Source organism: Podarcis cretensis (assembly GCF_951804945.1).
Source record: "Podarcis cretensis genome assembly, chromosome: 6".
Taxonomy (NCBI): Eukaryota; Metazoa; Chordata; class Lepidosauria; order Squamata; family Lacertidae; genus Podarcis; species Podarcis cretensis.
Genome location: NC_137175.1, coordinates 64455216 through 64468516, shown reverse-complemented (window position 1 = coordinate 64468516; position 13301 = coordinate 64455216). Strand labels below are relative to the sequence as shown.

General features: G+C 42.8%; 2 protein-coding genes across 6 annotated transcripts in view; one reads left to right on the top strand and one right to left on the bottom strand.

Annotated features, from left to right (window-relative positions):
* The window catches only part of MIER1 (MIER1 transcriptional regulator), a 39739-nt gene extending 33863 nt beyond the window's left edge, over nucleotides 1-5876 (bottom strand). The window contains exon 1 of one of the 2 annotated variants that reach the window (XM_079982039.1): nucleotides 4561-5876. In XM_079982039.1, coding sequence (XP_079838165.1) covers nucleotides 4561-4572 — 12 coding nt within the window. In that variant the 5' untranslated portion in view covers nucleotides 4573-5876. Of the gene's footprint in view, nucleotides 1-3661; nucleotides 3919-4560 lie in introns of those variants that run through there. The other variant, XM_079982040.1, reaches the window with a different exon arrangement.
* A 79-nt stretch (nucleotides 5877-5955) lies between these two features.
* DNAI4 (dynein axonemal intermediate chain 4) overlaps nucleotides 5956-13301 on the top strand; it is a 28936-nt gene continuing 21590 nt past the window's right edge. The window contains exons 1-3 of one of the 4 annotated variants that reach the window (XM_079982015.1): nucleotides 5956-8157; nucleotides 11156-11242; nucleotides 12429-12615. In XM_079982015.1, the coding sequence (XP_079838141.1) occupies nucleotides 11178-11242; nucleotides 12429-12615 (252 nt within the window). In that variant the 5' untranslated portion in view covers nucleotides 5956-8157; nucleotides 11156-11177. The other 3 variants (XM_079982014.1, XM_079982016.1, XR_013840293.1) reach the window with 3 other exon arrangements.

The following is a 13301-nucleotide window of genomic DNA, read 5'->3' as shown; positions in this document are numbered from 1 at the left end:
AGTGTTTTAGCCTTGGGAAATGCATCTTGACCAAAACCACCCAGGAAGCTTCACAGCTGAATGGGTATTTGAGTCCGGAACTGCCAGTTCTCAAATCCAAATTCTCTAGCCAGTACTTTTACAATGGCAAAAAGTACTCCTTTCATTTGCAAATTATTTATAGTCCATATGACTGGGGAGGGGGAGGGGTTAAGATCAAGCACACGTATCCTAAATTATGTTGTTTCTAAGGATATAATTACATGGTGACTACTTGGGATTTCTGAGCACTGCCATCAGTTATGTCCCACAAAGCTGCTCCCACACTAATATGCTTTCCACTAAATTCAGTCTTTTAACTTCCCTTCTACTGAACAGAAGCCATGTGCAAGTTTTCAAATGCTAACTATACCAAAAACAAATAAATGCACTTCAAACATTTTATCTTTATATTACCTCTCAAAATATATTAACAAATGTCAAAAAAAATGAGGAAGAATACAGTAAAAATGTAACTGAAATTCATGCACAGTTTGAGGAGGGAAAAGGTACAGTTTAACCATGGTGATATATTTCTCTCACCTGTGGCAAAGCCCAGGCCACTTCAAGTTGGTCCTCTACACCTGTAGGTATGCTAGTATGACCCAGGACTTACTACTGATATAAATTGTTTCAGAAACAGCTTTCCTCCAGCAAGTGCAATCACTCACTCTAATAACAAACTCAGGAGGTGAATGAGCAGGATTAAAGACAAAATGGGGTCACTGAGAGACAAAAGGGTACATTCAGGGGAATCCCAAGGTCTGCAGAAGTACAAATTTAAGAATAAATACTTAAAAGGGGGCAAATGCCTCAACAAAGTACTCCTGTGAGAACTGAGCATTGTGACACTGACTCTTGACTAGAAAAGAAACAGAAATGGGAAGTACTGGAGAAATTGAATATTCTGAACTTCTGAAGGATGGTCTCTATCATTTCTGCTAAGCTTCAATGATACACTGCAACATTTTGTTGCAGAACTCACTATTCATGACTAGAGCAATATAACAAAATGCTGATTTCCAAAGTGCATTACTGTGCTTTTATCCAAAGTCACTAACCTTTGTACATTATTTTGTATTCCTACATTAGCTTGTTTCCTACCACAGAGGACGAGGTGTAACAAAAATCCCCAAAAATGTCTTAAAGCAATAGCCACTGGAGGCAAATATGCCAGCAAAAGGATTTTGTCTTAAAATGTGCAGAGTTTACATGAACTCTCCTCAGATTACAATGTATCCTCAAAATTCCATTTTCAATAGTGATACGAACACAACTGTCCACAAAGTATAGACAAAAGCACATGCCACCATGAACTTTGATAACTTTATATATTACTCTGAAATGGCAATTCCTCGTGTTACTAAAGCAGCAATATAATGCCAATGCATATGGCAACAGTGTACTGCCAATACCAAAATGATGCAAATATGTCCCGGCCAATTTTGGAACTTTAGCTCTCACACTCAAGTGTGCTGGAAGTTTTCCACTTGAATATAGCACTTACACTCATATTTTCAACTGACTAATGAAACTTATCTACATTTCATCTTCATAAATATACAGACTACACTGAACATACAAGCTTGGATTGTGACATACTGGCAACAGAAAGTGAAAGAACTGTAACTCCTCACGCCTCTTACTACAAAAAATGAAATGGAAATTAAGCCTATGAAAACGCATCTAAAAGTGTAGATATAGTTACGGCAAAAGGAGGTTTCCATACAAAGTGTTAATTTTGATAGGGCAGAATACATATTGAAATGTAACACCTTCTCACAATCAAAACTAGTAAAGAAGCACCATCTCTACAACAAAAAATGACCAAGTGATCTAGAAAAGTTGACCTTCCTGATTTTGATATTTAAATAAAAGTTGCTTCATTAAAAGCAGCCTTACAAATAAATCCATCAAAGTTAGTAGCTTACAGTAGTTTTGATTAGTCCATGTACTCACATCTAACTGTTTGTAGCCTTTTCAGAAGTGGTTCCCCAGGTCTGACATGCTTTTCCGAAGGAAACTTGCTTTATTTAGCATCAAATCTTATGGCCTTTTTGGCGCTAGGTAGAAACACCCCCCCCCCGCCCATGTTGTACACAACTACTAAGATATTGCTCCATTCTTATTCATTGTTATAACTGCTTTTATTGCTTTGTTATGTTTTTAAAAATCATTCATAAACCACTCTAACAGCAAAGTACCCAATACCACAAATAAATTCAATGGGAAAATGTTATAAAGCCTGTCACCAAGAAGTGGTATTTACTTAAGGAGACCAAGGCCTAAGAAGCAATGCAATATATGGAGTGGAGTAGCAGATGTGTCCCTTTTAACTCCATTGCATATCTACAGATACATGTGTCTCAGGGAAACCACGCAAAGGCCAACAGTGATAACTCTCCAATTTACAAGATTCTTCCCTATAAGAAAGCTAAAAGGGGATAGGGTGGAGAAGAGATCATATGAATTATGCCACTGCTTCAACAGGGAGCTTCACTTTTTTAGGTGCTTGGTGGGGGCACAATATAAATTGCATCACTTCCTGGATAAACCCCTAAGCTAGGCCTAGGTGAACTGTTATTTACAAGCCTGCTTTAAAGAGTTTGCCATGAAATCAAAGAACTTCAAACTTTTATTAACCAAAAGGTCGTCAGATTTCAGCACCGTATACTACTGCTTGAAGCAAACACACTCCCCAAACATTATTATTATTATTATTAGTTGTGGGAGCCCATGGGATATTGCATTCAGAGGTTTTGGGCAAAATCTCATCTCATAGCCACATAGTGTTGTAGTGAGGGAGCTTGAGCTAAAAACCACTTAGAGCTGCTCAGACTGAGGAGGACTGTGAATGCAAAAGTGCTGTGGATCATCATATTGCAGCCCAATTTAGATTTTTTTACAACGTAATGTGCCAGAACAAAGATAGTCAAAGTGCATATTGCCTCTCCCTTTAAAGGGGGGAAAGAGCAACTCTCTTTCCGAAGAGACACGACTGAAATCTCCTACCAATAAAAGATTTGGAGGTGGGTTTTTTCGTGGGGGGCGGGGGGGGGCGGAATTCAACATAATGCGTCTTCCTAAAGATAAACAAAGCTTTCTTAATTCCCCAAGAACATCCCTTCACCCCCACCCCGCTTCTGTAGAAAGCAAGGGAGGTCGTAATGGGGGGGGGGGGCAAATCCTGACGGCCCCGAGCAAGAAAAGCTGCTTCTCTCTCCCCACCCCTATCATAGTAAACGACCCTCTTCTTCCCCCACCCTAAAGAGAGACGACAACAACATTTCCTCTCCTACCGGTCCTCGCTCCCAACTCTCCCCGCACCCAGCCATCCTCCCAAGTTCCAGAAGGGCCGGTGCGCCCTCACGGACCTCGGTGGGCCGGGTGGGGAGGCGGCAAGTTCCCCACCCTGCACGCCAGGCCCGTCTCGGGACCTCCCTCCTTTCCCGCCCCTGGAACTTAACTTGTGGGAAGCGAAAGCACAGAGGCGGGCAGGCAGCGGCCGCGCAACAAGTTCCCGGCCGGGCCCCGACTAGACTCTCCCCTCCGGCCTCCTCCTCTTCCTCCCCGTTTCTACCCGCCGCCCTCCTTCCCTCCCTTTCCATCCCCCTCGCCGCCGCCGCCCGCGGCTCTCGCTCACCTCCGCCATGTTCGCCGCGCAGCTGGGGCGGGCCGAGCCAGTAGAGGGGAGTCACATCGCCGCCGCGGCGAAGAGAGGAGGAAACGGCACGGAAGGGCAGCAGCAGCAGAGGAGGAGGAGGCGACGGGTCACGGTCTCTGTGAGGCAGTAGTGGTGGGAAGGAGGAAGCGGGGAGCCACCAGGGGGAGGAAGAGGAGCCAACGTCACCGCGCAGACGAGGTGGGCGCGCCCGCGCCGCCGCCCCTCCTCCTTTCTCTCCGCGAGCACGAGCGGCTCGGTGGAGTCACGAGACTCGAGGGCCCGCTCTCCCAGCCTCTTACCTCAGAGCGGGGCCTTGGGGCGGGGGAGACGTTGCCTCGCCTCCCAACCGTATAAACGGTTTCCTCTGGTCCCTCTGAGAAGGGGGGGGGGCGCCGTGTTCATAACGCCTTTTCTCTCCCCCCGCCCCCGGTAGTTTGTTATTCACACATATTCACTCGCTGCTAGCCAAAGCAAGGGGCATGACGCAACTTCCCCGGGCTGACAGAAACTCAAAAGTGGACCCGCCAAAATGAAAAAAAAAACAACAACCCCGAGAAACTCCTTGCGGTTCAAGCCGGCAACGGAGCTTAGCCAGTGAAAGCCGAAAGCTTGTGCTCCCCACACTGGTTTTATTTTCCTCCTTCCCCCTCCCTTTCGATAACGTTTACGTATTTCAAAGCGTACATTTTTAAAAAAAATGTCGGCGGGACGAATTTCGTGACATGAAAATAGAAATGCATATGCATCCAATGACACGTTAAAGCATGCCTCTCCTCTCCCCCCCCCCCCATGAGGGGCAAGGAGGGTATTAAATGTGGAAGATACGTGAGAAGAGAGTGAACGCCTCCCCCGCCAGGACCCGATCAATACTCTCCTACCTTCACGGCCATTGGTCTTAAAAAAAACGGGGGGGGGGGGAACGCGCAAAGTTCCGATCAGGGATCATTTGACATCACGTCTAGTTTCGTCCCGAGCATTTGCTCACCCAACTAGGGATAGCAGTTTTGGGGGTGGGGAGACAAGCTTTTCGTCGAAGACATGGCGGGAAAGGTTAAATTCTCCCCTCCTAGCGCGCCACAGACTGACCCTGACGCGACCTCCCCACCTCTGCTTTTAATTTTTTAAAAAAACCCAATACGTGAAGCCTCTCACGTATAGTGTAGTTTGGCCCTTTGCCTGAGGTGAACAGCAGTACTCATAAACTACGTGCGTGCGAGGGAGATGCAGAAACAGGAAGTTAGGCGAACTTGAGCTAACAAAACTAAGAAGCTATCGCCGCCTTGGTTCAGAAGACCTCTCCCCTCTTTTGAAATTAAAACCCTCTCCTAATCAGATTTCCCTACACTGAAGGAAATTTTACAACCCTTTGCTGCTTGTCGAAATTTGTTGTTTTTTAAAAAAATACTGCTCCCTATGTGGAACCAAGGTTTAACCCGGTTTAAGCTTATAGGGATGAGTCTAGTAAAATCTGGTGCATTATGGGTAAAAACAGGATGCTGTTGAGATGACTTGATGTGCTGTGCTGTTGTTGGTGGTGGTGGTCAAAGTAGTAAACAATAACAAAACAGACTGGTTAGTAGTAGTAGCTGCCAGGTGCAGAGTGCAACCAGAAATTCCCTGCCGACTGTACAATCTAATTCTATGCATGCACACTTGGAAGCGAGTTCCGCCGATTTCTGCAGGACTTGCATGGTACTAATGGGGCATAGGACTGGAGTTATGTGCTAGTGGCCCAATCATAGCATGCTTGCTTAGGTTCTGTACACATTACTGGATTAAAACACAGCTAGGTCGTTCTTTTCCTCAATTCATATCTAAGCTGGGGGGGGGGGCACATCAAAAGTATTTCATAAGAAACAACAAAACAGGTATGGATTGTGGCTAACATTGTGTGTATACTGCTTTTCCAAACCACTGGTGCAAGCATACTGGATGTAAACAGGAATGCATATGCTGACTAAGAGTAAGTACCATTGAAATTACTGGGGTTCCTCCCAATTAAGATTATATAGTATTGCAGTTTTACAGTGTCATTGTTTTGAATCCCTCATCTTTGTTAAGTATGTATGTAACACCAAAGAGATTTCAATAAACCTATGCAAGTGTGCCTCAGCTTTATAAAGATGAAACCAGAAGTGTCATTTTAACTTGCCTGGACATGTCTTCCTTACTGCGGAATTCATGAATTTCAAACTGCCTCAGTTGCAACAAAACATGTCTCTCCCCCATATTGGTCTCCACAGCCACAAGAGGAACTCTGACTTCAAGGCCTACTCTTCCATTGTCTCCTGAGATGGACAGATGCCAACCATGAAACTATGCCAAAGAGAAATTTTGCTGGTATTGCAGGCAGATAAGCCACAGCAAATATTTTGCATCAGGAGGCCATTGCTTTTATTTAAATAATCTAATGAGCCTGAATTATCACATACATAAAGAGAATTAGAGTTTTATGAATTATAATTTATATGTCTAGATACAGGGCAGTAATTTAAGTGTTAAAGGCAATCACAACATTTTAGAATCCACAGAGAAATCAAGGGATAAAGTGAAATAAAGTCTCTCTTAAAATTGCTTCATGGCTTTTAACTTTTATTAAACAAGCTCTAATTTATTTATTGTTCCCAGCTATTTGTTTCACAATTTTATTGTGTGTTACAGATTCTCATGCATCTTAATTATTTGCCTTCGTTATATATTGTTCACAAGTACATGCATTTAATTATATGCATCTAAGCCCTTGAATTCAGTGGATTCAAATGTGCTTAAGTGAGCTCTGGATTGTGTCACTTCTGCATCCTAGACCTCATGGGACAGAATTGTGAGTTTCCAGGAAATCCCTGTTTAGATTTTGAAACAGAAAACCAATTACATTTTGCCTACTCAGAGAAGTGCTTATTAACATTCTGTGTGTGCTCTTATTAGTCACATCCACACTACACATTTACAGAACATGGCTTCCCCCAAATAATCCTGGGAACTGTAGTTTGTTAAGGTGCTGAGAATTGTAACTCTATGAGGAATAACCACAGTTCACAGGACTTTGGGGGTGGGGAGTCATGTACTTTAAACATAGTTGCGGAAATTGCAAATATTGTAAACAATAGTGGCTTTTCTAAAAAGAATCATAAAGGAGAAACTTGGGAGAGCCCATAGGAGAGGGAATATTTGCATCATTTATAGACCATTACCCCTTTCAGTTAAGCTATCAAACTAGGTTTAGCTTGCAAAATTGTGTCTCAATTTAACACAATTACCATACTATCACAGTGCATGTTAGTACATATACAGTATAACATGCATTGTGATAAAATAATTATACATGAACATGCATTGTGTCTATAACACTGCAATGGTATTTCACATGGTGCACATGGTATTTCAAGTAAAAAAAGATAATATAAACAGTGTATTTAGTTTATGGGAAATACTTGGCTGCCTTTTTTTTTAACATTATATAATTGCAAGTTGGTTCTTTTCCCAAATCCTGACTAGTGCTGGTAACTACCAATCTGCACAAAGCAAAATATGATGGAAATATTTTTTTAACAAAAATAATAGTTAGTTTCCCAAAAAAAAGGTCCTCCCTGCAGATGTTACATGTACAGAAATGTTACATGAGAGTTTCTAATGTGATCCAAATCCTTAGATGCATCACTTTAATCTGGTTTCCAGTTACAAAAGACACGTTTTCAAAAGTTGTCATTTCCTGTAGAATAAAATTGTGGTTAAAATGTCTCAAACAAGCTCTTTTCTGTTTATATTTGATTCTTGTGTGGAGTACAAATGCATTGCAAGCTACTGGAGTGTTAACCATTCTTTAAGAGCAGCTGTCTCTTTCAAATCCCACAGCACTGTAGACTTATTTTTTACATTCCCCTTACCATTAAATCTGCCTTTATTTCATGTAACACTCAACAATTTTCAGAACATTTCAAAACTAATGGCAGGGTATGAAACACACTGCAGGGTCCTTGTTATCCAGAACAAGGTGCAACTGGCACACCAGCTAACATTACACTTCTGACCATGCCCACTATCTGACCATCTTCTAGGAGCACTCCCAAACCAACAACTTTGTTTTTCAGGGTGACCTCATTTAAGGCAGGCAGATCCAGAATCTAGCAGGTTGCTCAGCCTCCCACCAGAAGCAACTCCATCTTATCTGTATTGTGTTCTAGGGCTTGTCCACAGTGTAGCAAAACAAAGAACTTGCTTGTAACTTTGTGTTACCTTATCTTTGCCTCTTTCAGTGCAGGGTTTTCAGTCCTCTGAAAGTTCAAAATGGCAAGGATAAAAAACAACAACTTGCCTTTAAAGGGGAGGGAAAGTCCAGGATCCCACTGGGATGGGGAGGATGTCACATGGATGCCCCTACATTAATAGAGAGACAGGAAGGTGCAAATCCATGTTTTGCTCCAGGGTGGACAAGTCCTCAGTTCACCCTTATCCAATCTCTTTCTGACTTCAAACAGGTAAGTACATAGGTAAAGGTACCCCTGCCCGTACGGGCCAGTCTTGCCAGACTCTAGGGTTGTGTGCTCATCTCACTCTATAGGCCGGGAGCCAGCGCTGTCCGCAGACACTTCCGGGTCACGTGGCCAGCGTGACAAGCTGCATCTGGCAAGCCAGCACAGCACACGGAACGCCGTTTACCTTCCCGCTGGTAAGCGGTCCCTATTTATCTACTTGCACCCGAGGGTGCTTTCAAACTGCTAGGTTGGCAGGTGCTGGGACTGAACGACGGGAGCGCACCCCGCCGCGGGGATTCGAACCGCCGACCATTGATCGGCAAGTCCTAGGCGCTGAGGTTTTACCCACAGCGCCACCCGCATCCCTGGTAAGTACATTACCAAATTATTTATGAGGTGCTTTAGAGGGAGAGAGTGCATTTCATTTATTCACAGATGTCCAGTAGTATTTGTTGAGCACTATGAAATTATTTTTGTAGTCTATTAGCAGGGCTGGATCTCGACCAAACCGGGCCTTCCCTCCAATTGTTCAACTCGGAATAATATCTTTTTAGTGTTTGTAGCCAATTTCATTATTTTGACGAACAATTTTTATGCATGATATACCCCTGTCATGTAAGACAACAATAATTTGTATGGATCCAATCACTCATTCATGCATACACTGTTTGTTGAACAGGCACTGGTGTTCTAAATTTTTGCAGCGAATGCAAAAAACCCCAAAACACACACACACACAAAAAAAAACACCAACCCAAAACACCCACATAACTATTAACTATGTTTACCACGCACATCAATGCCACCATCTTTACAAGTGCAGATGAATTCCTTGCATATTTGTAGCTGATTTAAGTTTATCAGAACTTGAACCATCCTGTGTGTTTCCTTCTGCATCCTTATATTATATGCTCAGCCTATAATTGTGTAATTGAACAAAATTATTACATAGGTATCCTACCAGCCTCCAGTGGTTTGTGCTCTAAAAGGCAACTCAGACTGCAGCCCTGTCTAAAGTTACTTTTAGTAAATATATATTCCTACAAAAGTGACTGAATTTTCTGTCTCACGGAAAGAATGGCATGAAACAGTCTTACCAAGGTATTTCAGCAGATTCAAAACATAATAAATGATATGAAACTTAGGTCAAAACCATTCAAGGCAGACTGGAAAGGTAGAGAACCAATAAATTTTAATCATACATTTTTATGATGGTACTAGAAACAAATCTCATGCAAGATTCCCTCATTGCATTAAAAACAAACATTAATTTACACGCCTTTTCTCTCTCTTTCCTGAAACTTGTATAGATATCTACATTATATATGGGTTTCCTTGCTGACAATACGAGCCAAGCATCTGGAAATGTATGATGTAGCTCCATAAAACAATGTACTTTTAAGTGCAATCATATTTCTCCTTTCATGCACTTTGGTGACATTTAGTCATGCAATCGTAGTATCTTTATGGAGTACTGATCTTTTTGGATTTGCATATAAAACACTTTAACATGCAACTAAGAACACCTACTTCTACATAATGTGTCAAAAGCCAGGGCAAAGAGGTGTGTCTTCAGCATTCAAGGTGCCAGACACACCTGTATGGAGACAGTTCCACAACTTGGGCACTTCCACAGAGAATGTCCTCTCCTAGACCAACACCCGGAAACCTCTGAAGGCAGAGGGACTACTAAGAAAGTCCCATCAGCCAATCTTAGCATTTAAGAGGTTCTGAAGGGAATCACAGAAGTTGGAAAGGATCGCAAGGGTCATCTCACCCAACTCCCTGCAATGCAGGAATCTCAACTAAATCTGTCAGATATTTGTGGGCTTCAAACACTTACGTGACCACCTTGAAATGGGCATGGAAATGAACCAGCAAACCGTGCAGCTGTTTTAAAACAGGGGTTCTAACAGAGATCTAACAGAACTCAAGCCAGAGATCTGGCTGTTGCATTTTAAACTAACTGAAGCTTCTTCATCGTTTTCAAGGGTAACCCCGCATAGAGGACATTGAAATAATCCAAGCCTGGAAGCTCCCAGAGCATGGAGTGCAGTGGCCAAGTCCAAAAGACGTTGTAGCTGGTCAATCAGCTGCAGCTGAAAGAAGGCATTCCTAGCCATCGAGGATGCCTGAGCCTCCAGCAGCAGTGTTGGATCCAGGAGCACCCCTAAACTGCAGTCTTGCTTGTTCCAGGGGAGTGTAACTGTATCCAGGGCAGGTCACTTCCCCACCTTCCAGACACATGAAACTTCTGCCTTTTCAGGATTATCATCATTTTAACTAGAGATACCAGAGATATCCTGAGAGATATAACTGGAGATATCCTGGTACTTTCTTCATGCAAAAACGTGTGCTTCAACGTTAAGGTATGTCAAGTTTTTGATGCATTGGGAATCTAGCATTACTGAGGGAGAAATACTAGTAGATGGCATTGCACTGCATGGCAACTCAGGACTGCAGGAAAGAAGAATGGACAAGAGCAGGTCAAATTCACATGCAGAGTGGATTGTGCAATTTTTCCTTATATAAAGTGCAGCATTCACTGACCATGGGAATGAAGTTTCTTGAACTGAGCAGATTCAGTTCCAGAATCATCCCTGGCACTTGCAGCAGTAACAAGGGGGCAAGGAGGTGCAGTTAGTATTTCTCCACAAGGAGCAACAAGTCTCTGCTGCAGGCAAATGTAAGAGAGCCAATCTGTCTTTTGATCTAGCTTCTCTGTCTCACTAGCAGCCAATCACACGGCTGCATGCTCCAAAGGTAGCTGCCATGGTAACCATGTAAACAGTTTCTTGTTGAAGCAGCAGCTGTTGAGAGAAACAGGCGCTGCAGTGAATGTTTCTTTTTGGGGCTCAGATTTTAAACTGATATCCCAGTGGCCCAGGCACTGAGCTGGTCCTATTTTTTCAGAGCTCCCTACCCCAAGCCCTTCCCCACATTATCCTCTTCCATAGTGGTAATTGTGGTTGCTGCTTATTCTAGTGTTTCGTCCCACCAGAAGGCAGATACAACACTCAACCATGTCCAACACTACCGCAGGCAACCTGCTCAACAGGGGCAGGAAACAGAGCATCATCATCAATAAGTAAGTACCAATGGGTTACCACATCAAGTAGCAATGTCTAGGGAGAAAATGGGTTTGGGTTCACAGGAAAAGTACCAATAAATGTTAGTCATTTTGTGATGACATAACAGCTAGGCCTTTCTGCCTCGTGAATTTTGGGAATACTCATAAAAAATAAAGGTGCCTGAATCAAAGCGGAGAAAGAAAGAAAGAAAGAAAGAAAGAAAGAAAGAAAAGACTTCACCAGAGAGACTGAGGCAGTAGTGTGAAGAGAGAAGGCACAGTAGCTATGTGTCTGATCCTTCCCACATAACTAAGCAGTGTTAGAAACTGGGATAGAAAAGCTAGGAGCCAAACAGCTTCTGGGACCTGGGTTGTGGGTGCCAAAACAGAATGTCTGGTTGCCAATGGGGGGGGGGAGGTAACATTTTTTACTTATTTTTATAAGAGCACAAACTCATATGCAATTCACATAAGTGACACATGGTTAATATCATATTTTTAGAAGAAATTCTGAATACCTTCGGTTTTCAAAACACTCTAATCTTTATGATTAAACTCCTTGAGTGTCAGCCAGGTGCAAAAAATGACACCCAGACTTTTTGAGGTGTTCGCAAATGGAGACTTTTAGGTGCAAAATACACCTGGCGCCCTGCTAATTTTGAACCCTGTACCTAGGCTATTTATGCAGCACAAAAAAGAGGAAATGTAGCATATATAGAGGTAAAGGTAAAGGGACCCCTGGCCATTAGGTCCAGTCGTGGCCGACTCTGGGGTTGTGGCGCTCATCTCGCTTTATTGGCCAAGGGAGTTTCTGGGTCATGTGGCCAGCATGACGAAGCCGCTTCTGGCGAACCAGAGCAACGCACGGAAACGCCCTTTACCTTCCATTTACCATTTACTGGATTCACCAGATATGATAGTATTGTGATAGTTAAAGGCTTGATCAGTTCGGCAGTCCTTCTGCAAGGATATTCATGGAAGGTGATAAACTCACACTTAAACTGAGTGTGTAAGACTACGCAATCCCTGAGATTGAATCTCTTAATATTCTGTGGCAATTACTGAAAAGGATGAGAGCATTTACTGCAAAATGTTTTGTGAATTGTGAAATAAAATAAAATCTGCTAACAAAAACTGACAGAATGGTTCCATTTTGAAGCTACTGCTCTGGCACATAATCTCACTTCTTTTTTTATTAAACCAGGACCTCAAAAGACCAGAGCACAGTTAAGAAGTTAGCATCGTCCTCAGCTTCTGGTAGGAAAATGAGCTTCACCAGCACCATGCTTGCTAGCAGAGTTGGATCACTGGCTCGCAGGAGCATACTGATTTCTTCAGAAGGAAGGTCTTTCGAAAGGGGCTCCATAGCAAGTTGCAAACCTCATGTCCAGGTAATGGCATAACATAACAAAGGAACACAGCTACATTTGATAAATAAATGGGTGATGCTGGCGATGCCAGGCGTTTGCTGCACAACCTTTGTGTGTTGAGATCAATCTTATAATGAAAGCTAGCTATTTTCTGAGTAGAGACTTGTGGAAAAATGTGAAGGATACTGTTGATACTGTTTCCAGTAAGAAACCATCAAGCAAAGTGTTTTGCTATATAATGTAAGAGTAACTATGTCTACATATTGTGCTTTGCAGTTGATCATATGGACCATGGGTTGTAACCAGCTACCCAAGAGAGTAGGCTTACTGAAATCAATGGACATGACTTATCTCCATTTATTTCAACGGCTCTACTCTTGAGTATGACTTATTTCAAGACAACCCTATGTTTCCAGGTCATTGACCTGTTGTGTGAGTACTGGTCTGCTATCCGAGTACTCAGTCTCCCATATGCCAGTGAAGCATGTTTCTTCTCCATGACACATCATGACTCTGAGCTAAAGAGCTCATTACACATATCAGTTGAGTACATACATGTGTTCGCATGAAAGTGTGATGGCATGAGGACTCTTCACAGGCCCACATACTCAGTCTATTATCAAATAATACACAGTCAATCCTATTAAAGTTTATTTTTTGCCCCCCCCATAAAAAAATTGCCAATAGCCTGGGAAGACTACTTGCAA